Source organism: Tamandua tetradactyla, chromosome 2 (genome assembly GCF_023851605.1).
Source record: "Tamandua tetradactyla isolate mTamTet1 chromosome 2, mTamTet1.pri, whole genome shotgun sequence".
NCBI classification, from domain to species: domain Eukaryota; kingdom Metazoa; phylum Chordata; class Mammalia; order Pilosa; family Myrmecophagidae; genus Tamandua; species Tamandua tetradactyla.
Genome location: NC_135328.1, coordinates 116,789,291 through 116,812,757, shown reverse-complemented (window position 1 = coordinate 116,812,757; position 23,467 = coordinate 116,789,291). Strand labels below are relative to the sequence as shown.

General features: G+C 39.0%; 1 protein-coding gene across 2 annotated transcripts in view; it reads left to right on the top strand.

Annotated features, from left to right (window-relative positions):
• Positions 1–23,467, top strand: part of IDNK (IDNK gluconokinase) — a 36,960-nt gene that overhangs the window by 8,961 nt on the left and 4,532 nt on the right. For both annotated transcript variants that reach the window (XM_077148592.1, XM_077148593.1), the window contains exons 3-4: positions 61–147; positions 16,282–16,325. In XM_077148592.1, the coding sequence (XP_077004707.1) occupies positions 61–147; positions 16,282–16,325 (131 nt within the window). The remainder of the gene's footprint in view (positions 1–60; positions 148–16,281; positions 16,326–23,467) is intronic.

Here is a 23,467-nt window from a genome sequence, read left to right as displayed (position 1 = left end):
TTAGCTGTCCGGGGGACTGCACTACCTGCCATGTTATACTCTTTCACTTTGTTCTTAAAGCTGGGATGGAAATTCTATGATGCAGATGATTATCATCCTGAGGAAAATCGAACAAAGATGGGAAAAGGGATACCATTGAATGACCAGGTAAGAGTTGCTGTCTGCCTCCAATACAGATCTTCCAGTAGGTGACACAGACTGAGATCTCTGCAGCATCTGATGTAGCAGAGTTCCCAAATCATGAGACAAACTTTGTATAGGTGTTCTGTTGTAGTTTGCTAAAGCTGCCAGAAGGCAGTATACCAGAAATGGAATGACTTTTAAAAAAGGGAATTTGTTAAGTTGCAAGTTATATAGTTCAAAGACTGTGAAGATGTCCAAACTAAGGCATCCTGGGAAAGATACCTTGATTCAAGAAAGGCCAATGGGTCCAGAACCCTTCTGTCAGCTGGGAAGGAACATGGCTGCATCTGCTAGCTTTCTCATTTCATAAGACTTCCCAGGGGGGCGTTTTCTTTCTGCATCACTGAGGGTCTCTGGCTGGGTGGACTCTGTTGGCACTGAAGCTTTTTCTAAAATGGTTCCCTCTTAAAGGACTCCAGTAAGCAACCCCATCTTGAATGGGTGGAGACATATCTCCATGGAAACCAACTAATCAAAATTTACCACCACAATTGGGTGGGTCATAGTTCCATGGAAACAATAAAAATGATTCCACCCAGCAATAATGAATGAGGATTAAAGAACATGGCATTTCTGGGGTACTAAGAGTTTCAAACCAGCACATGTTCCAAAGAGCCGGGCACACAATAGGCTTTTACATGTTAACTCTAGCACTGAACTTCTCACTGAACTTAGCATCAAAGTAATGCCATGGGCTGCCCCCACTTAGGCAGATTTTAACCTGCAGAATGTAATCCCTGGGAAGACAGAACATCCCCACCCCCACCCCATACCTCCACATGGAAAAGCCCATCATCTCCTTCTCTTCCCAAATTGACAGTAGCCTACCCACCACCATGATGTGCTAGCATCCACTCTGGAGCCAGTCATCTTCTCAAAACTTAATTTGGTCTTGTCTTTACCCCCTCACCCTCCACCCCCATGCTTCCCCTAAGATTTGCTGAGACGTCCCACTGATCTTAGGATCAGGACCAACTCCTAATATCCTAAACTTGGGTTACAAGGCCTTGCATGGTCTGGTGTCCACAGCCCTCTGCAGCCTCATTAGGTTCTGTGAAACCTCCCCACCCCATCTCTGGAGAGCCACCCTGGCCTCTCTTCAGTTCCTCGTACTTTCCATGTGCTCTCCCACCACAGGCCCTTTTGTGTCTGCTGCCCCTGTTGCCTGGAGTGTTCTTCCTCCCCTCTTTCCTGAGTCAGCTGCTGCTCATCCTGCAACTGAGAAGTTAGGATTTAAGAAATGATTATGATTACCGAACCACACATAAATATTCCTTTTTATTTTTGGGTAGATTACAGTAGAAAGGGAAATACCTGAAGTCCCTGAACTGTAATCCAGCTACCTAGATCTCTAATAATGATTGTATAGCCTTTATCTTGAATCCTGTGATTTGTAAAAACCTTGTCATTGACCTTTACCTGTACACATTTTTCAACTTCAGAGTCTTATGATCACTAGACAGTCCCTAATGTTTATTAATGAAGGGTCTTGGGTCAGCCCAGAACTAACTCTCCCCAATCCTATAGTTATCTTGATAACCAAAGCTGAATCTAACTAAAATGGGTCCAACTGACATACACAGTAGCTTAGGCTTTAACCTGTAAGTCCCCTATACCTCATAATAATAAAAATCGTGCCCATCATAATATTAAGGCTGCCATTTTCTTACACTGTGACTAAGTATATAATCAGTCTGTGCATGTTCAGTAATTAGACCACCTCTAATTACATCATCTGGAGCCACTGTGTTCATTATCCTAAAACTTGCCCATCTTTTTGATACTATAAAACTATCAGAGTTACTGTGGTTTGGGAGACAGATTTTAGGCTGATAGGTCATTGGATATCCAGTTTCACTCCTAAGAATAAACTCTTTCTCTGAATCCCTGATGTCTCAAGAATTGGTCATTTGAGTGCAAAGGCAAAGAATCTACCAGCTTTGTCTGGTATCAATCCCTGAGATCTGTTTTCATGTCACATTTTCAGGGAACCCCTCCATGACCTACTTCAGTAAAGCACCCTAGGATAAAGTCACATAGTAGCACTCATACCTCACTGCCCTGTCCCAGATGCAACTTTGTATTGGAGAGTGTGATAATTTGATTCCTTTTGGTCTCCACACCTGGACTTGATCTCCAAGGGGGCACAGATCGTGGCTGTTTCTGTTAACCATGGTATTATTCCCAGATCCTGACACAAAACAAACTTTAGAAAATATCTGTGGCAAACTTGTAAATGAATGAGTGAGTGAATAAGTGAGAAAATGAATAAATTAATGAACAAGGGAACAGCACTCTCCTGTAAACAGTATCAGGAGGCTGTTTCCTAGAGTGTCTCTATCAAACCAGTAAGAGCTGTGGACTCCTTGCCATGACTAGTAACTCATGAGACTGTGAGGACAGGGTCCAGGACACAGTCCATGGAGCAATGGAGATGCAGGAGCCCAGTCAGGCCCACGTGCTACATGAGTCCAAATGGCAGGAATGGAATCAAACTGGCCAAAGACTAACACCGTTGTTTTCACTTTCAGTGCCCTTAGCTCACCCCCTAGATGTGTGCACTTCCACCATTTCCCTTCGTTCTGCTTTGCAGGACTTAAGTCACTAAACTATTATCAGGTCTAATTCCAGAATACTCGGAACAGGCATTTCTCTTTGTTGGGGGAGTACTGCTTTGAGTTTGCAATGATTCAAGCCTTGGACCATCAAAATGTTTGCAACATTTGGTTTTAGAAGATAGGAATTACAAGCGATATAAAGTAGTCATTTAAATATAATATGGATACGGGTCACGAGTAAGGCTTCTGCTGAGTCAGTGCCGGAGGAGGGAGACTGAGTTGCAGTGGTTCTTTATATATACCCTGGATATTACACCCTTATCAGATACAAGATTTGCAAACATTTTCTCCATTCTGTATTCTTTATATATTTTTAAAATACACTGCTGAAGATACTGAAGAACAGGCAGACCTTCTACTGATAAATGTGTAAGGAAATAATTTTCACCGTCTTAGAATTAGAAGGCCAGCTCATTGTTAGACTCTTCTGAAGCAAAATTAGCGGCTCTCCAACCACCACCGTGCCCTCTTCCACCTTCACCGGCTCCTCCGCCACTGTCCTCGACAGCCTTGCCATCCTCACCTTTCCTCCTCCAGAACAGCTACTAGGGGAGTAGAAACGATACAGAACAGCTCCCGGACCCACAACAGAGATCAAAAAGACAGCGTACCCCATCCTGGAACGGCTGACTGGCTGGGAGAACCCGCTCTGGTGAGATAGCAGAGGGGCGCGGGCTTCCCCAGGTGGGGCGGCAAGTGGCCGGAGTCCCTCCCCTCCTCCTTCCTGGGCCAGCTGGCAGAATTGGGCAGGCGGTCCCCTCAAACCGCGGCGGCTGGCACCCCCACCACACACGGCCCCCCGGACCAACCGAGAGAATTGGATCGGAAATCCCCAGGCTGTGGAGAAAGGTGACCGGGGGGGTCCCTTCCAAACACGTGACTCCCCGGTCCGGATGGGAACGGTGCACTCTCCCGGGCTGCGGCAGCTGGCGCCCTCCCACCACGCTTGGCGCCCCGGGCCGACTAGGAAATTCGGACGGGCGCTCTCCTGGGCTGCGGCGACCGGCGACCCTCCCTGCATTCGGATCCCCGGGCCGGCTGGCACTCTTCCAAGCCGCTTCGGCTGGCGAACCTCCCCCACGGCGAGAGTTTTCCAAAGTTAAAGGACCCACAGCACCTTTTACTGGTGGGACCAGCAGACAAACGTGTGCCACGAGCGCCACCTACGGGGCAGGATAAGAAAAACAGAATCCAGAGATTTCACAGAAAAATCTTTCAACCTGTTGGGCCCAACACCCAGGGAAATCTGACTAAATGCCCAGACGCCAGCAGAAGATAATGGATCACGCTCAGAAAATTGAAAATATGGCCCAGTCAAAGGAACAAACCAATAGTTCAAATGAGATACAGGAGCTGAGACAACTAATGCTGAATATACGAACAGAAATGGAAAACCTCTTCAAAAACAAAATCGATAAATTGAGGGAGGACATGAAGAAGACATGGGCTGAACAAAAAGAAGAAATAGAAAAACTGAAAAAACAAATCACAGAACTTATGGAAGTGAAGGATAAAGTAGAAAAGATGAAAAAACAATGGATACCTACAATGATAGATTTAAAGAGACAGAAGATAGAATTAGTGATTTGGAGGATGGAACATCTGAATTCCAAAAAGAAACAGAAACTATCGGGAAAAGAATGGAAAAATCTGAACAGGTTATCAGGGAACTCAAGGACAATATGAACTACACAAATATACGTGTTGTGGGTGTCCCAGAAGGAGAAGAGAAGGGAAAAGGAGGAGAAAAACTAATGGAAGAAATTATCACTGAAAATTTCCCAACTCTTATGAAAGACCTAAAATTACAGATCCAAGAAGTGCAGCGCACCCCAAAGAGATTAGACCCAAATAGGCGTTCTCCAAGACACTTACTAGTTAGAATGTCAGAGGTCAAAGAGAAAGAGAGGATCTTGAAAGCAGCAAGAGAAAAACAATCCATCACATACAAGGGAAACCCAATAAGACTATGTGTAGATTTCTCAGCAGAAACCATGGAAGCTAGAAGACAGTGGGATGATATATTTAAATTACTAAAAGAGAAAAACTGCCAACCAAGACTCCTATATCCAGCAAAATTATCCTTCAAAAATGAGGGAGAAATTAAAACATTCTCATACAAAAAGTCACTGAGAGAATTTGTGACCAAGAGACCACCTCTGCAAGAAATACTAAAGGGAGCACTGGAGTCAGATACAAAAAGACAGAAGAGAGAGGTATGGAGAAGAGTGTAGAAAGAAGGAAAATCAGATATGATATATATAATACAAAAGGCAAAATGGTAGAGGAAAATATTATCCAAACAGTAATAACACTAAATGTTAATGGACTGAATTCCCCAATCAAAAGACATAGATTGGCAGAATGGATTAAAAAACAGGACCCTTCTATACGCTGTCTACAGGAAACACATCTTAGACCCAAAGATAAACATAGGTTGAAAGTGAAAGGTTGGGAAAAGATATTTCATGCAAACAACAACCAGAAAAGAGCAGGAGTGGCTATACTAATATCCAACAAATTAGACTTCAAATGTAAAACAGTTAAAAGAGACAAAGAAGGACACTATATACTAATAAAAGGAACAATTAAACAAGAAGACATAACAATCATAAATATTTACGCACCGAACCAGAATGCCCCAAAATACGTGAGGAATACACTGCAAACACTGAAAAGGGAAATAGACTCATATACCATAATAGTTGGAGACTTCAATTCACCACTCTCATCAATGGACAGCCATCTAGACAGAGGATCAATAAAGAAATAGAGAATCTGAATATTACTATAAATGAGCTAGACTTAACAGACATTTATAGGACATTACATCCCACAACAGCAGGATACACCTTTTTCTCAAGTGCTCATGGATCATTCTCAAAGATAGACCATATGCTGGGTCACAAAGCAAGTCTTAACAAATTTAAAAATATTGAAATCATACACAACACTTTCTCGGATCATAAAGGAATGAAGTTGGAAATCAATAATAGGCGGAGTGCCAGAAAATTCACAAATACGTGGAGGCTCAACAACACACTCTTAAACAATGAGTGGGTCAAAGAAGAAATTGCAAGAGAAATTAGCAAATACCTCGAGGCGAATGAAAATGAAAACACAACATATCAAAACTTATGGGACGCAGCAAAGGCAGTGCTAAGAGGGAAATTTATTGCCCTAAATGCCTATATCAAAAAAGAAGAAAAGGCAAAAATGCAGGAATTAACTGTCCACTTGGAAGAACTGGAGAAAGAACAGCAAACTAATCCCAAAGCAAGCAAAAGGAAAGAAATAACAAAGATTAGAGCAGAAATAAATGAAATTGAAAACATGAAAACAATAGAAAAAATCAATAAGGCCAGAAGTTGGTTCTATGTGAAAATCAATAAGATTGATGGGCCCTTAGCAAGACTGACAAAAAGAAGAAGAGAGAGGATGCAAATAAATAAGATCAGAAATGGAAGAGGAGACATAACTACTGACCTCACAGAAATAAAGGAGGTAATAACAGGATACTATGAACAACTTTACGCTAATAAATACAACAGTTTAGATGAAATGGATGGGTTCCTGCAAAGACATGAACAACCAACTTTGACTCAAGAAGACATAGATGACCTCAACAAACCAATCACAAGTAAAGAAATTGAATTAGTCATTCAAAAGCTTCCTAAAAAGAAAAGTCCAGGACCAGATGGCTTCACATGTGAATTCTATCAAACATTCCAGAAAGAATTAGTACCAACTCTCCTCAAACTCTTCAAAAAAATCGAAGCGGAGGGAAAACTACCTAATTCATTCTATGAAGCCAACATCACCCTCATACCAAAACCAGGCAAAGATATTACAAAAAAAGAAAACTACAGGCCAATCTCTCTAATGAATATAGATGCAAAAATCCTCAATAAAATTCTAGCAAATCGTATCCAACAACACATTAAAAGAATTATACATCATGACCAAGTAGGATTCATCCCAGGTATGCAAGGATGGTTCAACATAAGAAAATCAATTAATGTAATACACCATATCAACAAATCAAAGCAGAAAACTCACATGATCATCTCAATTGATGCAGAAAAGGCATTTGACAAGATTCAACATCCTTTCCTGTTGAAAACACTTCAAAAGATAGGAATACAAGGGAACTTCCTTAAAATGATAGAGGGAATATATGAAAAACCCACAGCTAATATCATCCTCAATGCGGAAAAATTGAAAACTTTCCCCCCAAGATCAGGAACAAGACAAGGACGTCCACTATCACCACTATTATTCAACATTGTGTTGGAGGTTCTAGCCAGAGCAATTAGACAAGAAAAAGAAATATAAGGCATCAAAATTGGAAAGGAAGAAGTAAAATTATCACTGTTTGCAGATGATATGATACTATACGTCGAAAACCCGGAAAAATCCACAACAAAACTACTAGAGCTAATAAATGAGTACAGCAAAGTAGCAGGTTACAAGATCAACATTCAAAAATCTGTAGCATTTCTATACACTAGCAATGAACAAGCTGAGGGGGAAATCAAGAAACGAATCCCATTTACAATTGCAACTAAAAGAATAAAATACCTAGGAATAAATTTAACTAAAGAGACAAAAAACCTATATAAAGAAAACTACAAAAAACTGTTAAAAGAAATCACAGAAGACCTAAGTAGATGGAAGGGCATACCGTGTTCATGGATTGGAAGACTAAATATAGTTAAGATGTCAATCCTACCTAAATTGATTTACAGATTCAATGCAATACCAATCAAAATCCCAACAACTTATTTTTCAGAAATAGAAAAACCAATAAGCAAATTTATCTGGAAGGGCAGGGTGCCCCGAATTGCTAAAAACATCTTGAGGAAAAAAACAAAGCTGGAGGTCTCGCGCTGCCTGACTTTAAGGCATATTATGAAGCCACAGTGGTCAAAACAGCATGGTATTGGCATAAAGATAGATATATCGACCAATGGAATCGAATAGAGTGCTCAGATATAGACCCTCTCATCTATGGACATTTGATCTTTGATAAGGCACTCAAGCCAACTCACCTGGGACAGAACAGTCTCTTCAATAAATGGTGCCTAGAGAACTGGATATCCATATGCAAAAGAATGAAAGAAGACCCATATCTCACACCCTATACAAAAGTTAACTCAAAATGGATCAAAGATCTAAACATTAGGTCTAAGACCATAAAACAGTTAGAGGAAAATGTAGGGAGATATCTTATGAAACTTACAATTGGAGGCGGTTTTATGGACCTTAAACCTAAAGCAAGAGCACTGAAGAAGGAAATAAACAAATGGGAGCTCCTCAAAATTAAACACTTTTGTGCATCAAAGAACTTCATCAAGAAAGCAGAAAGACAGCCTACACAATGGGAGACAATATTTGGAAATGACATATCAGATAAAGGTCTAGTATCCAGAATATATAAAGAGATTGTTCAACTCAAAAACAAAAAGACAGACAACCCAATTACAAAATGGGCAAAGACTTGAACAGACACTTCCAGAAGAGGAAATACAAATGACTAAAAGACACATAAAAAGATGCTCAACTTCCCTATGAGGGAAATGCAAATCAAAACCACAATGAGATATCATCTCACACCCACCAGAATGACCATTATCCATAAAACAGAAAACACAAGTGCTGGAGAGGATGAAGAGAAAGAGACAAACTTATCCACTGTTGATGGGAATGTCAAATGGTATAACCGCTGTGGAAGGCAGTTTGGTGGTTTGTCAAGAGCTAAGTATTGAATTGCCATATGACCGGGCAATACCATTGCTAGGTATCTATTCAGAGGACATGAGGGCAGACACAAATGGACATTTGCACACCAATGTTTATAGCAGCATTATTTACAATTGCCAAGAATTGAAACAGCCCAAATTTCCATCAACAGACGACTGGCTAAACAAAGTGTGGTATATATACATACAATGGAATATCATGCAGTTGTTAAAACAGAATAAAGTTATGAAGTATGTAACAACATGGATGGACCTTAAGGACATTATGCTGAGTGAGATTAGCCAGAAACAAATGGACAAATACTATATTGTCTCACTGATATGAATTGACAATAGTGAATAAACTTGGAGAATTTCAATCAAGAACAGAGGTCATCAGAAGATAGAAATAGGGTAGATATTGGGTAATTGGAGCTGAAGGGATACAGATTATGCAACAGGACTGACTTTAAAAATTCAGAAATGGATAGCACAATCCTAACTAACTGTAATACAATAATGTTAGAATACTGAATGAAGCTGAATGTGAGAGTGGTAAAGGGAGGAGGCCTGGGGGCACAAATGAAATCACAAAGATACAATAAAGACTGAGATGGTATAATCTAGGAATGCCTGGAGTGTATAATGATAGTGACTAAATGTACAAATTTAAAAAGGTTTTGCATGAGGAAGAACAAAGGAATGTCAATAATGCAGGGTGTTGAAAATAGATGGTATTTAATAATTTAAAACTTTATCTTATGTGTGAGACTAAAGCAAAAACTGTTTATTTGATACAAAATTTATATTTCGACTAGTATATTTCCTAATATAACTTATATGGACAGGTTAATTGAGCACCGTAAGTGCATGGAACCTTGAGTAGGACATGAGATTTTGTAGGTTTATCCAGACTGATGCCCTGATAAATCCCAGAGTGATTTGAACAGTGAATAAAAAAGTATTGGCACGGTCCCCTTGGGGGAATGGTGAGAAAGGGGGAAAATTCAACTTCCCCAAGTGGAGAATTCTTTATGTTTTCATAAGCAGTGGGGACAACCAAAGCAATAGGCTGAGCCCCCAATCTTGGGATTTGTTCATATAAAACCTAAACCCACAAAGGATAGGCTACACCTACTTAAAATTAAGCCTAAGACAGAGCCCCCAATCTTGGGGTTTGTTTATATGAAACTTAACCCCACAAAGGATAGGTCAAGCCTACTTAAAATTAGGCTTAAGAGTCACCCCCCAAGAGAACCTCTTTTGTTGCTCATATGTGGCCTCTCTCTCTCTAGCCAACACAACAAGCAAACTCACTGCCCTCCCCTTGTCTACATGGGACATGACTCCCAGAGGTGTGGACCTTCCTGGCAACATGGGACAGAAATTCTAGAATGAGCTGGGACTCAGCACCAAGGGACTGAGAAAACCTCAACAAAAGGGGGAAGAGAGAAATGAGACAAAATGGAGTGTCAATGGCTGAGAGATTCCAGAGTTGAGAGGTTATCCTGGAGGTTATTCTTACATATTAAATAGATATCATCACCTTTTTAGTTAAGGTGTAATGGAGAGCCTGGAGGGAATTGACTGAAACTGTAGAGCTGTGTTCCAGTAGCCATGTTTCTTGAAGATGATTGTATAATGATATAGCTTTTGCAACATGACTGTGTGATTGTGAAAGCTTTGTGTCTGATGCATCTTTTATCTACCTTATGGACTGATGAGTAAAACATATGGATTAAAAATAAATAAATAATAGGGGAAACAAATGTTAAAATAAATTTAGTAGATAGAAATGCTAGTGATGAATGAAAGGGAGGGGTAAGGGGTATGGTACGTATGAATCTTTTTATTTCTTTTTCTGAATTGATGCAAATGTTCTAAGAAATGAACCTGATGATGAATATACAACTATGTGATGATAAAAATAATAAATAAAATATATCCTGGGGGAAAAGAAAAAAGATTGGGATCAAACATTGAATCCAATCAATCAATCATCCCTACATAATAAGACCCCAGTAAAAACCCAGGACACCAAAGCTTGAGTAACCTTCCCTGCTTGGTAAAACACATCAATGTGCTGGGAGCGTGATGTATCCTGATTCCATTGGGAGAGGACCCTTGAAGCTTCTCTAATTTTGAGACTTTCCCAGACCTAACCCTATGTGTCTCTTCTTTTAATTTCTTCTAATTTGCATTCTTGTGCTATAATATAAGTACAATCATAAGTGTAGTGCTTTCCTGAGCTGTATGAGTCATTTCAGCAAATTATCAAATTATCAGGATGATGGTGAGAATCCCTGAATTTATAGCTAGTTGGTCAGAAGTGAGGATGGCCTTGAGAACCCCCAAGGTTGGGGCTAGCATCTGATGTGAGGGTAGCCTTGTGGGAACTCTACCTTTCACCAGTGGAGTCTGGCTTAATTCCAGATAGTATCAGAAGTACAGTGAAATACTGCAGAAATATAGCTTTTGATCAAGGTAATATCATTCACATTTTACTGTGAATTAATCACATGCCAAAGTACCTTTAGATGGTGATGGTGATCTTAGAAATCATATCATTAGAGTTAAAGGGCTGAGTAATGTTAGCTTGGGAACAGGAGTATCCAGGGAGAACCTGAGAGCATTTCTCAAACATCTAATGAATTGTCATGGAGAAAAGATAAAGTGGAACCTACTCTGCATTACTCAAAATGGCACAGATGGGCTAAAGACTTGGAAAAGCTAATTACCAAATTCATCTGGAAGGGAAAGAGACCCCAAATAGCTAAAAGCATCCTAAAAGGAACAAAGTGGGAGAATTAACACTCCCTGACTTTAAAACCTATTATAAATCCACAGTGGTCAAAATAGCATGGTACTGGCAAAAAGATGGAATTGAATCTAGAGGCAAAAGTAGACCACCAAATCTATGTTCAACTCATTTTAGACAAGGCCCCCAAATCCTCTGAATTAGGACAAAATAGTCTTTTCAATAATTGGGCATGGAAGAACTGGATATCAACAGCCAAAAGAATGAAAGAGGACCCTTATATTACACCCTACACAAAAATTAACTCAAAGTAGATCAAATACCTAAATATAAGAACTAGCAACATAAAGCTTCTAGAAGAAAATGCAGGGAAACATCTTCAAGACCTCGTAATAGAAGCTAGCTTCCTAAACTTTACACCCAAAGCATAAGCGACAAAAGAAAACATAGATAAATGGAAACTCCTCAAAATCAAATGCCTCTGCACCTCAAAAGACTTTGTCAAAAAGTGAAGAGGCAGCAAACTCAATGGGAGAAAATATTGGGAAATCACATATAGCACAAAAGTTTGATTTCTTGCATACACAAAGAAATCATACAACTCCAAAACAAAAGAACAACCCAATTATAAAATGGGCTAAAGATATGAATTGGTATTTTTCTGAAGAGCAAATATAGACGGCTTAAAAGCACATGAAGAGATGCCAATTTTCATTGGCTATAAGGGAAATGGCAGATCAAGACTATAATGAAATACCACCTCACACCTATAAGAATGGCTGCTATTAAACAGGAAACTATAAATGTTGGAGAGGATGTGGAGAAACTGGGACACTTATGCAGTGCTGGTACGAATGTGTAATGGTGCAGCCACTATGGGAGACAGTCTGGCGGTTCCGCAGGAAACTAAACATCAAGTTGCCCTATGACCCAGCAATAGATCTATTTGGTATATACCCAGAAAATATGAAAGCACTGACACAAACAGACTTTTGCACATTATTCACACTCACCAAGAGATGGAAACCAAATGCCCATCAACAGATGAGTGGATCAACAAAATGTGGTATATACATACAATGGAATATTATGCAGCACTAAGACGAAATGATGTCCTGAAGCACATGACAAGATGGGTGAGCCTTGAGGACATAATGCTGAGTGAAATAAGCCAGACACAAAAGAATAGATACTGTATGATTCCTCTTTTAGGACCAGCATAAAGGTATAATCAGAGGCTTATAATACAGAATATAGGGAATTTAGAGATACATAGAAGCTAGAGATGGGAAAGCCAGTAGCTAATCAAGTTGAACTCCAATGTAAGCAAATAGATAGAAGTGAAGGTGGTTCTCTAGTGGGTCTATAAGTAATACTACCATATTGAAGATGAACAAGATTGGAAGAGATTGTACAGACCTATGAGTCCCATTGATTAACACTTGAAATATGAATTAATTCTTGCAAGAATTACTTCAAAGATATGATTCATGTACAAAGAATGTTTAAGTCCTGGGTACAGGGGGAAAACTGTTATTGTATGCTGGGCTATGTTCAAAAGGAAAATATCAACACTACCACAGCAACATCAGAGGTAAATAATGGGGTGAGGGACAAGGGTTAAGAGGAGGTAAGGGTGTGTGTTTATTGGTATTCTTTCTCTTGGGAACAAGGAAATTATCTAAAGTTGAGAATGTTGATAGACTGTGGACTTTGGGCACTATCCATGATGACTGATGAATTCAGGTGGCTGAACAATGCACTGGCGAACCATGGTGTATACTTATTGTTCTGGTTTACTACCTGCCAGAATGCAATATACCAGAAACAGAATGGCTTTTTAAAAAGGGAAATTTAATAAGTTGGTAGTTTACAGTTCTAAGGGTGAGAAAATGTCCCAGTTAAAGCAAGTCTATAGACATGTCCAATCTAAGGCATCAAGGGAAAGATACCTTGATTCAAGAAGACTGATGAAGTTCAGGGTTTGTCTCTCAAGTAGAAGGGCACATGGCAAATGCAGTCCAAGTTCCTCTCTCATCTGGAAGGGCACATGGCGAACATGGCGTCATCTGCTAGCTTCTTCTCCTGGGTTCCTGTTTCCATGAAGTTCCCTGGGAGGCATTTTCCTTCTTCATCTCCAAAGGATGCTGGCTGGTGGACTCTGCTTCTCATGGCTGTATCATTCTGCTTTGCTCTCTCTGAATCTCCTTCTTTCTCCAAAATGTTTCCTTTTATAGGACTTCAGAAACTAATCAAGACCCACCAGAATGGGTGGAGACACATAGTCACCTAATCCACCTTAACAACCACTCTTGATTAAATCACATCTCCAGGGAGATGATCTAACTACAGTTTCAAACATACAGCATTGAATAGGGATTAGAAGAAATGGCTGCTTTACAAAATGGGATCAAGATTAAAGTGTGGCTTTTCTAGGGTACATACATCATTTCAAATCAGCCCACTTATGAACGAAGGTTGTGCTGCTACAAAAAGGAATAAAATTGAGGCATGCAATGATGTGAATGAACGTGTGGAACATTTGGTGAGGCAAAATAAGCCAGAAACAAAAGAACAAGAATGGTATGGTCACCTTTAGGAAATGCTTATAAGAAAACAGGAGCCTAGATTGTAAGCTCTTAGAGCAGACACATTAAGTCCGGAGTGGTGATTATTATTTCTGGATTTTGAAAGGCTGTTTATATATATATAACCTGATATGAAGAGATAAGAACGAAGCTGAACACGTTGGGGTTAAGGTAGTTCAGAACACAGGGTTAAGGAAGACAGTGTCTATATTTTAGAACTAAACATACTCTTTGAGGCCAAAGGAAGGAAGGTTTATTTGATCTGGAACTGAAATTTTCTGCAATGCATAGTCTAACTCAACCTACCTGTATACCTCATTTGAACAATTGAAACACAGGCAGCCTAGAATAAGAAAGAGATCCTTTAATCCTCTACAGATCCTTGTAATGCCTGGATACATCACAGAGTATATTAAGCTGATGATCAAAAAGTATTGTTATGAGGGATGGGAGAAGGAATTTGGAACTATTAAACCTCACCATCAGGGAATCCCGATACTGTGTCAAACTTTAGGGACACCCAAATCAATAGGCCATGCCCGTGATCCTGACTCTTACTCGTGTGAAGCTTATGTAGGTAACGGACAAGCTTAGACTACCTATAAGCATACTCAGATGTGGCCTCAGTCTCTCTAATCCCCACTCTTCAAGTGAAATCATTGTCCTGCACACTACGTGGGACATGACATCCAGGGGTGAAGATCTTCCTGGCGATGTGGTGGTGACTCCCAGGGATGAATCCGGCCCTGGCACTGTGGGATCAACAATTCCATCCTGACCAAAGGGGAGGAAAGAAGTGTATCTAATAAAGTAGCAGTGGCAGAGTTCAAAGAGAGTCAAGAGGTTATTCTGGAGGTTGCTCTTATGCGACCTTTTAGACCTGCTGCCTATCATAACCAGTCAAACCCCAACCAGGACCAGTCCAGCCAATCCCAAAGAACACCTGGGACAATACATAAGCTTCCACAAAGATTCCATGCATTAGAGTAACTTTACAGAAACCTACAACCTCCTGATGGGTCCTTGGACCAGGTAAGTCCTGAAACCTAGAAGGCCCAGCCTGTCTAAAACATCAAATAGTTTCATTTCCCTACCTCATATTATCGACAGACCCTTCTAATATGAAAAATTTAGAATGTCCATAGCCCAAACACCCCTAAAGAGCGTTTGTCAGCCAAACACCCTGAAAGATCAATGGTGATGGTGGGATTGTACAGTGAAGATAGGATTTAACAAATGCATATGAATGCTGAATGATAACATTGTATCTCTTTTAGTCTGCAGTATCTGAGAGCAGCTAGAAATAAAAAACTAAAATTACAGAATTGTAACCCATATCAAACTCTGAAATATGTTCTAGAACTCACTGTGGTGCTGTGCTTTTAAATTTATTGCATTTTTGTACATGTTATTTTTCAAAAAAAAAGGAAAAAAGTTGATTGTGATGATAAAAAATATTTAAGCCTTCTAGCCTCCTATATTCTGGAGCCTCTAGAAAAAAATCTGAGAGGATCATATTGTACCCCAGGACAAACTCTGGAATCTGTCCTGTAACTACTTGTTGAAGAATATTTTGAAAACTGTTGCTTTTTTATTTCTTTGCTTTGTATATAAGTCATAGTATATAATTAAAAAGTTAAAAAAAAATAGGTGGGTATCATGCCATCTTTGTGTAAAATAATAATTCAAATGCAGTACACTAATAAATACAACCCTCTTGCCTATAAAAAATGCATAATGTGGAACCACTGTATTGTGACTATAATTAATATCACTGTATTGTACATATTAAAGAGGTTTGATATGGAAAAAAAAGGCCTCATGGCCAATAAGGATTTATCCACACCCAGGAAGGTAGACTGAACATGTCTCAAGAGGATTTCTTAGTAAAACTACATGTGTTATTTATGTAAATGACCTCTGTATTCCCTTTGAACTTTTTTGTAAAAAAATATAAATTTCTTACAGTGGTCTTTTTCTGAGGGGAGTTTTGTTTTAGGAGGGCTTAAAAAATAGAAGTAGGGGACAGCTGACGAAAGAATTTATGTGATACACCACTGCATTTGAGAATTTGAGGCACCTAAAGAATGCCTGCAACACCATAAAAGGAGATTTGTAAACACTTTAGAACCAGGGTAAACATGTCTACAGTGGGGAGAGTAAGGTGGAAAAGAAACATGGTTAGTCTTTGAGGGCAATTTTTATTATTATGGAAAGAGTCATCAACACCTGAACCAGTAAAATGTTTCAGTGGCTAGCTGCCACTAACTTAGCCCTTAAGTCTTGGGCATGGTCTAAGATCTCTCTCAACTTCAACATTTGTAAACATGTTATAATTATGTACAAACAAGACAATGCCTAGAAAAGTTACTTGGTTTCTGCTTTAATTTCAGGACAGGATTCCCTGGCTCTGCAACTTGCATGACATTTTAATAAGGTAAGACAGCATTGGGTCTTGATATCATAAGCCAGTGAGTAAAGAAAACCCATCAGAAAGCACAGGGAAGAAAATATATTACCAAAATCACAAATGACAAGATGATAAACGATCGCAGAAATGAAATACACCACAGTCTATCAAGTAACTACAGACAATGTGTAGCATAGCTGGGCTCTTTGAGACAAACTATTTATAAAGGTCCATAATTACTACCTGGGAAAGTTGTTCAATCACTTGACCTCAGCAAGCCTCAATTTCTTCATCTTTAATATGGAGATTATCAAACTGCTGGCACCCTGCTACAGTGCCAAACTGCTGGCACACAGTTTGCTGTGCAAAACTATTGGTCAGAAGGAGACACAGCTATTACTGCCCCTAGAGCATGGAGGGTGGCAAAAGTATAACAATGCCTACCACCAAGTTCCTACTTACTCCCCAGTTTGCAGGTATAAGGGTCAGACCACCCCCTAGCACAGATATAGCTCATACTCACAGAAGATTGTGAGGAGTGAGACAATACACTTATAAATGTGTCTAATACATAGTAAATGCTAAAAAAAATGGTAACTGATGCCACCACTATTATAAATTTTAGCCATATCTTATTCACCACTTTTTCTTTCTCCAACTTCAAGTTCTGACAAGCAGTCTTGTCACCTTTGTCAGCCAAAAGGTAATTGGTGACCAACACCAGAGTTCTGCATTGTCCATCTCTGCAGCTTCTGAACCACAAGGCCACTATCCCCCTCCTTCCCCAACTGTAGGCATAACCCCACTGGGAACCCTAGTTGGGACATGGAGAAAGAATAAAGAAGACAGAAAATAGGTTATAAATCTTGCTTTCTAGCAGGAAGTCACATTTTATGAAAACAATCTGGGATATGTGAAATTAGAATACACTTTTGATTAAAACATAGCTTGCTTTCCTCACACCACATTAACATGACTGGCAGCCCCATCTTGGCACAGGTGTACTGATTTGGTTTGAGAACACCTGCCCACCTGGGTGTCTAACATACAAAGGCATGGTAGATCAAATCTATACAGCTGGAATGGAAGAAATAAAGATCCTCGGCAGAACACATACTAGACCTCCAGATCCAGAATAAACCACTTTTCGCTCATGGTCCTCAGCAAGAGCTGGAAAGTACTGGTACATAAAGTTTGTTTCTGATGGTACACTCCATCCACTGGATCTCCAGTCTAAATTGGCCCTAAGATCAAAAGGAATCCCCATGTTATTCTCAATTCTCAAGATACACCATTCAGGGTTTCCCTTTCACCTCTTAACTCTAGACCCTCTTCTGACCCCCAAATGACCACCTTCCTCCCCAAGGACAGGGACACACTGTGGCCAGTGGAAGCTGTGGCACTCTCTCTTTTTTTTTATTTATTAAAAAAATAAGAAACAAAATAAAACAACATACATAATCAGTAATTCACAATATCATCACCTAGTTGCATATTCATCATTTCTTAGAACATTTGCATTAATTCAGGAAAAGAAACAAAAAGAAAATAGAAAAAGAAATAAAATGAACACAGGAAAGGAAAAAAAAAAAGATTATACCTATCATACCCCTTACCCCTTGCCTTCATTGATCACTAGCATTTCAAACTAAATTTATTTTAACATTTGTTCCCCATATTATTTATTTTTATTCCATATGTTCTACTCGTCTTGTTGACAAAGTAGATAAAAGGAGCATCAGACACGAGGTTTTCACAATCACAGTCACACTGTTACAGCTGTATCATTATTCAGTCATCCTCAAGAAACATGGCTACTGGAACACAGCTCTACATTTTCAGGCAGTACCCTCCAGCCTCTCCATTACATCTTGAATAACAAGATGATATCTACCTGATGCATAAGAATAACCTCCAGAATAACCTCTCAACTCTGTTTGGAATCTCTCAGCCATTGACACTTTGTCTCATTTCCCTCTTTCCCCTTTTGGTCGAGAAGGTTTTCTCAATCCCTTGATGCTGAGTCTCCGCTAATTCCAAGATCTCATCTCTGTCCCACGTTGCCAGGAAGGTCCACACCCCTGGGAGTCATGTCCCACGTAGAGAGGGATAGGGTGGTGAGACTGCTCGTTGTGTTGGCTGGAGAGAGGGGCCACATCTGAGCAACAAAAGAGGCTCTCTTGGGGGTGACTCTTAGGCCTAAATTTTAAGTAGACTTGACCTATGCTTTGTGGGGTTAAGTTTCATATGAACAAACCCCAAGACTGGGGGCTCTGCCTATAGCTTTGGTTGTCCACACTGTTTGTGAGAATATCAAGAATTTAACTTAGGGAAGTTGAATTTCTCCCCATTCTCACCACTCCCCGAAGGGGGCTTTGCAGATACTTTTCCACTCACTGATGGAATCACTCTGGGATTCATCGGGGCATCACTCTGGACAAACCAACAAAATCTCATGTCCTACCTGAGATTCCAAGTACTTATGGCGTTCAATCAACTATCTATAAGTTATATTAAGAAATGCACTAGCCAAAATATTAATTTTGTAACAAATAAACATTTTTGGCTTTAGTCTCAAACAGAAGGTGACATTTTAAAATATTAATTACCATCTATTTTCAGTACCCTGCAATAATGACATTCCTATGTTTTTCCTCATGCAAAAACATTTTTAAAATTGTACCTTGTATATTTCACTATTATTATACACTCTAGGCATTCCTAGATTATACCATCTCAATCTTTAACATCTTTCTTTCCAATTTCAATATATCCCCAGCCCTCCTCTCTCTATCATTCTCACATGCAGCTTCATTCAGTGTTTTAACATAATTGTATTACAGTTAGGTAGTATTGTGCTGTCCATTTCTGAGTTTTTGTATCCAGTCGTATTGCACAGTCTGTATCCCTTCAGCTCCAATTACCCAATATCTTACCCTATTTCTATCTCCTGATGGTCTCTCTTACGAAGAAAATATTACAAGTTTATTCACTAATGTCAGTTCATATCGATGAAACCATACAGTATTTGTCCTTTAGTTTTTGGTTAGTCTCACTCAGCATAATGTTCTCAGGGTTCATCCATGTTGTTACATACTTCATAAGTTTATTCTGTCTTAAAGCTGCATAATATTCCATCGTATGTATATACCACAGTGTGTTTAGCCACTCATCTGTTGATGGACATTTTGGCTGTTTCCATCTCCTTGCAATTGTAAATAATGCTGCTATAAACATTGGTATGAAATGTCTGTTTGTGTCTTTGCTCTCATGTCCTCTGAGTAGATACCTAGCAATGGTATTGCTGGGTCTTATGGCAATTCTATATTCAGCTTTTTGAGGAACCGCCAAACTGCCTTCCACAGTGGTTGCACCATTTGACATTCCCACCAACAGTGGATAAGTGTGCCTCTTTCTCCGCATCCTCTCCAGCACTTGTCATTTTCTGTTTTGTTGATAATGGCCATTCTGGTGGGTGTGAGATGATATCTTATTGTGGTTTTGATTTGCATTTCTCTAATGGCCAGGGACATTGAGCATCTCTTCATGTGCCTTTTGGCCATTTGTATTTCCTCTTCTGAGAGGTGTCTGTTCAAGTCTTTTTCCCATTTTGTAACTGGATTGGCTGTCTTTTTGTTGTTGAGTTGAACAATCTCTTTATAAATTCTGGATACTAGACCTTTATCTGATATGTCGTTTCCAAATATTGTCTCCCATTGTGTAGGCTGTCTTTTTACTTTCTTGATGAAGTTCTTTGATGCACAAAAGTGTTTAATTTTGAGGAGTTCCCATTTACTTCTTTCTTTATTCAGTACTCTTGCTTTAGGTTTAAGATCTATAAAACTGCCTCCAATTATAAGATTTATAAGATATTTCCCTACATTTTCCTCTAACTGTTTTATGGTCTTAGACCTGGTGTTTAGATCTTTGATCCATTTTGAGTTAACTTTTGTATAGGGTGTGAGATGCGGGTCCTCTTTCATTCTTTTGCACTTGGATATCCAGTTCTCTAGGCACCATTTATTGAAGAGACTGTTCTGTCCCAGGTGAGTTGGCTTGACTGCCTTATCAAAGATCAAATGTCCATAGATGAGAGGGTCTATATCTGAACACTATATTCTATTCCAGTGATCAGTATATCTATCTTTATGCCAGTACCATGCTGTTTTGACCACTGTGGCTTCATAATATCCCTTAAAGTCAGGCAATGTGAGACCTTCAGCTTTGTTTTTTTTCCTCAAGATACTTTTAGCAATTCAGGGCACCCTGCACTTCCAGATAAATTTGCTCATTGGTTTTTCTGTTTCTGAAAAGTAAGTTGTTGGGATTTTGGTTGGTATTGCATTGAATCTGTAAATCAATTTAGGTAGAACTGACATCTTAACTATATTTAGTCTTCTAATCCATGAACACGGTAGGCCCTTCCATCTATTTAGGTCTTCTGAGATTTCTTTTAATGGTTTCTTGTAGTTTTCTTTGTATGTCTTTTGTCTCTTTAGTTAAATTCATTCCTAAGTGTTTTATTCTTTTAGTTGCAATTGTAAATGGAATTTGTTTCTTGATTTCCCCCTCACATTGTTTGTTACTAAAGTATAGAAACACTACAGATTTTGAATGTTGATCTTGTAACCTGCCACTTTGCTGCACTCGTTTATTAGCTATAGTAGTTTTGCTGTGGATTTTTCAGGGTTTTTGACATATAGTATCATATCATCTGCAAACAGTGATAGTTTTACTTCTTCCTTTCCAATTTTGTTGCGTTGTATTTCTTTTTCTTGTCTAATTGCTCTGGCTAGAACTTCCAACACAATGTTGAATAACAGTGGTGATAGTGGACATCCTTGTCTTGTTCCTGATCTTAGGGGGAAAGTTTTCAGTTTTTCCCCATTGAGGACGATATTAGCTGTGGGTTTTTCATATATTCCCTTTATCATTTTAAGGAAATTCCCTTGTATTCCTATCCTTTGAAGTGTTTTCAACAGGAAAGGATATTGAATCTTGTCAAATGCCTTCTCTGCATCAATTGAGATGATCATGTGATTTTTCTGCTTTGATTTGTTGATATGGTGTATTACATTAATTGATTTTCTTATGTTGAACCATCCTTGCATACCTGGGATGAATCCTACTTGGCCATGATGTATAATTCTTTTAATGTGTTGCTGGATTCAATTTGCTTGAATTTTGTTGAGGATTTTTACATCTATATTCATTGGAGAGATTGGTCTGTAGTTTTCTTTTTTTGTAATATCTTTGCCTGGTTTTGGTATGAGGGTGATGTTGGCTTCATAGAATGAATTAGGTAGCTTTCCCTCCACTTCAATCTTTTTGAAGAGTTTGAGCAGGATTGGTACTAATTCTTTCTGGAATGTTTGGTAGAATTCACATGTGAAGCCATCTGGTCCCGGACTTTTCTTTTTGGGTAGCTTTTTAATTACTGCTTCAATTTCTTTACTTGTGATTGGTTTGTTGAGGTCATCTATTTCTTCTTGAGTCAAAGTTGGTTGTTCATGCCTTTCTAGGAAGTTGTCCATTTCATCTATATTGTTGTATTTATTTGCATAAAGTTGTTCATACTATCCTGTTATTACCTCCTTTATTTCTGTGGGGTCAGTGGTTATGTCTCCTCTTCCATTTCTGATCTTATTTATTTGCATCCTCTCTCTTCTTCTTTCTGTCAATCTTGCTAAGGGTCCATCAATCTTATTGATTTTCTCATAGAACCAACTTCTGGTTTTGTTGATTTTCTCAATTGTTTTCATGCTCTCAATTTCATTTATTTCTGCTCTAATCTTTGTTATTTCTTTCCTCTTGCTTGCTTTGGGGTTAGTTTGCTGATCTTTCTCCAGTTCTTCTAAGTGGACAGTTAATTCCTGAATTTTTGCCCTTTCTTCTTTTTTGATATAGGCATTTAGGGCAACAAATTTCCCTCTTAGCACTGCCTTTGCTGCGTCCCATAAGTTTTGATATGTTGTGTTTTCACTTTCATTTGCCTCGAGATATTTACTGATTTCTCTTGTAATTTCTCTCTTGAACCAGTGGTTGTTTAAGAATGTGTTGTTGAGCGTCCACATATTTGTGAATTTTCTGGCGCTTTGCCTATTATTGATTTCCAACTTCATTCCCTTATGATCTGAGAAAGTGTTTTGTATGATTTCAATCTTTAAAATTTGTTGAGACTTGCTTTGTGACCCAGCATATGGCCTATCTTTGAGAATGATCCATGAGCACTTGAGAAAAAGGTGTATCCTGCTGTTGTGGGGTGTAATATCCTATAAATGTCTGTTAAGTCTAGCTCATTTATTGTAATATTCAAATTCTCTGTTTCTTTATTGATCCCCTGTCTAGATGTTCTGTCCATTGATGAGAGTGGGGAATTGAAGTCTCCAACTATTATGGTAAATGTGTCTATTTCCCTTTTCAGTGTTTGCAGTGTTTGCCTCATGTATTTTGGGGAATTCTGGTTCGGTGCATAAATATTTATGATTGTTATGTCTTCATGTGAATTGTTCCTTTTATTAGTACATAGTATCCTTCTTTGTCTCTTTTAACTGTTTTACATTTGAAGTCTAATTTGTTGGATATTAGTATAGCTACTCCTGCTCTTTTTTAGTTGTTATTTGCATGAAATATCTTTTCCCAACCTTTCACTTTGAACCTATGTTTATCTTTGTGTCTAAGATGTGTTTCCTGTAGACAGCATATAGAAGGATCCTGTTTTTTAATCCATTCTGCCAGTCTATGTTTTTTGATTGGGGAGTTCAATCCGTTAACATTTAGTGTTATTACTATTTGGGTAGTACTTTCCTCCAGCATTTTGTGTGGCACTCTCTCTTGCATGTTCCTTGACCTCACTGGTTTTCTCTTATTGGCACTTTACCACTGTACCTCCATTTCTGGTTAGGTTTCTTCCTAGCACACCCCTGGAAATTCCCCATGTCCCACTTGCATTGACCAACAGGGACTGAGGCTCCCTTTCCTTCTTCTTCCTTCAGCTCTGTACTTTCTGTTAACTTCTGTCAACTTTTCCACCATAATTTAGATTACGAAAGGGGAAATCCAGTTGTGAAATTCTCTGTGCAGAATGAGATGTGCTGTTTATGTGGCACAGTACACATCTGCCACTACCTGTGTCCACAAGCTGAAGGGCTGAGCAACATCCTACATGC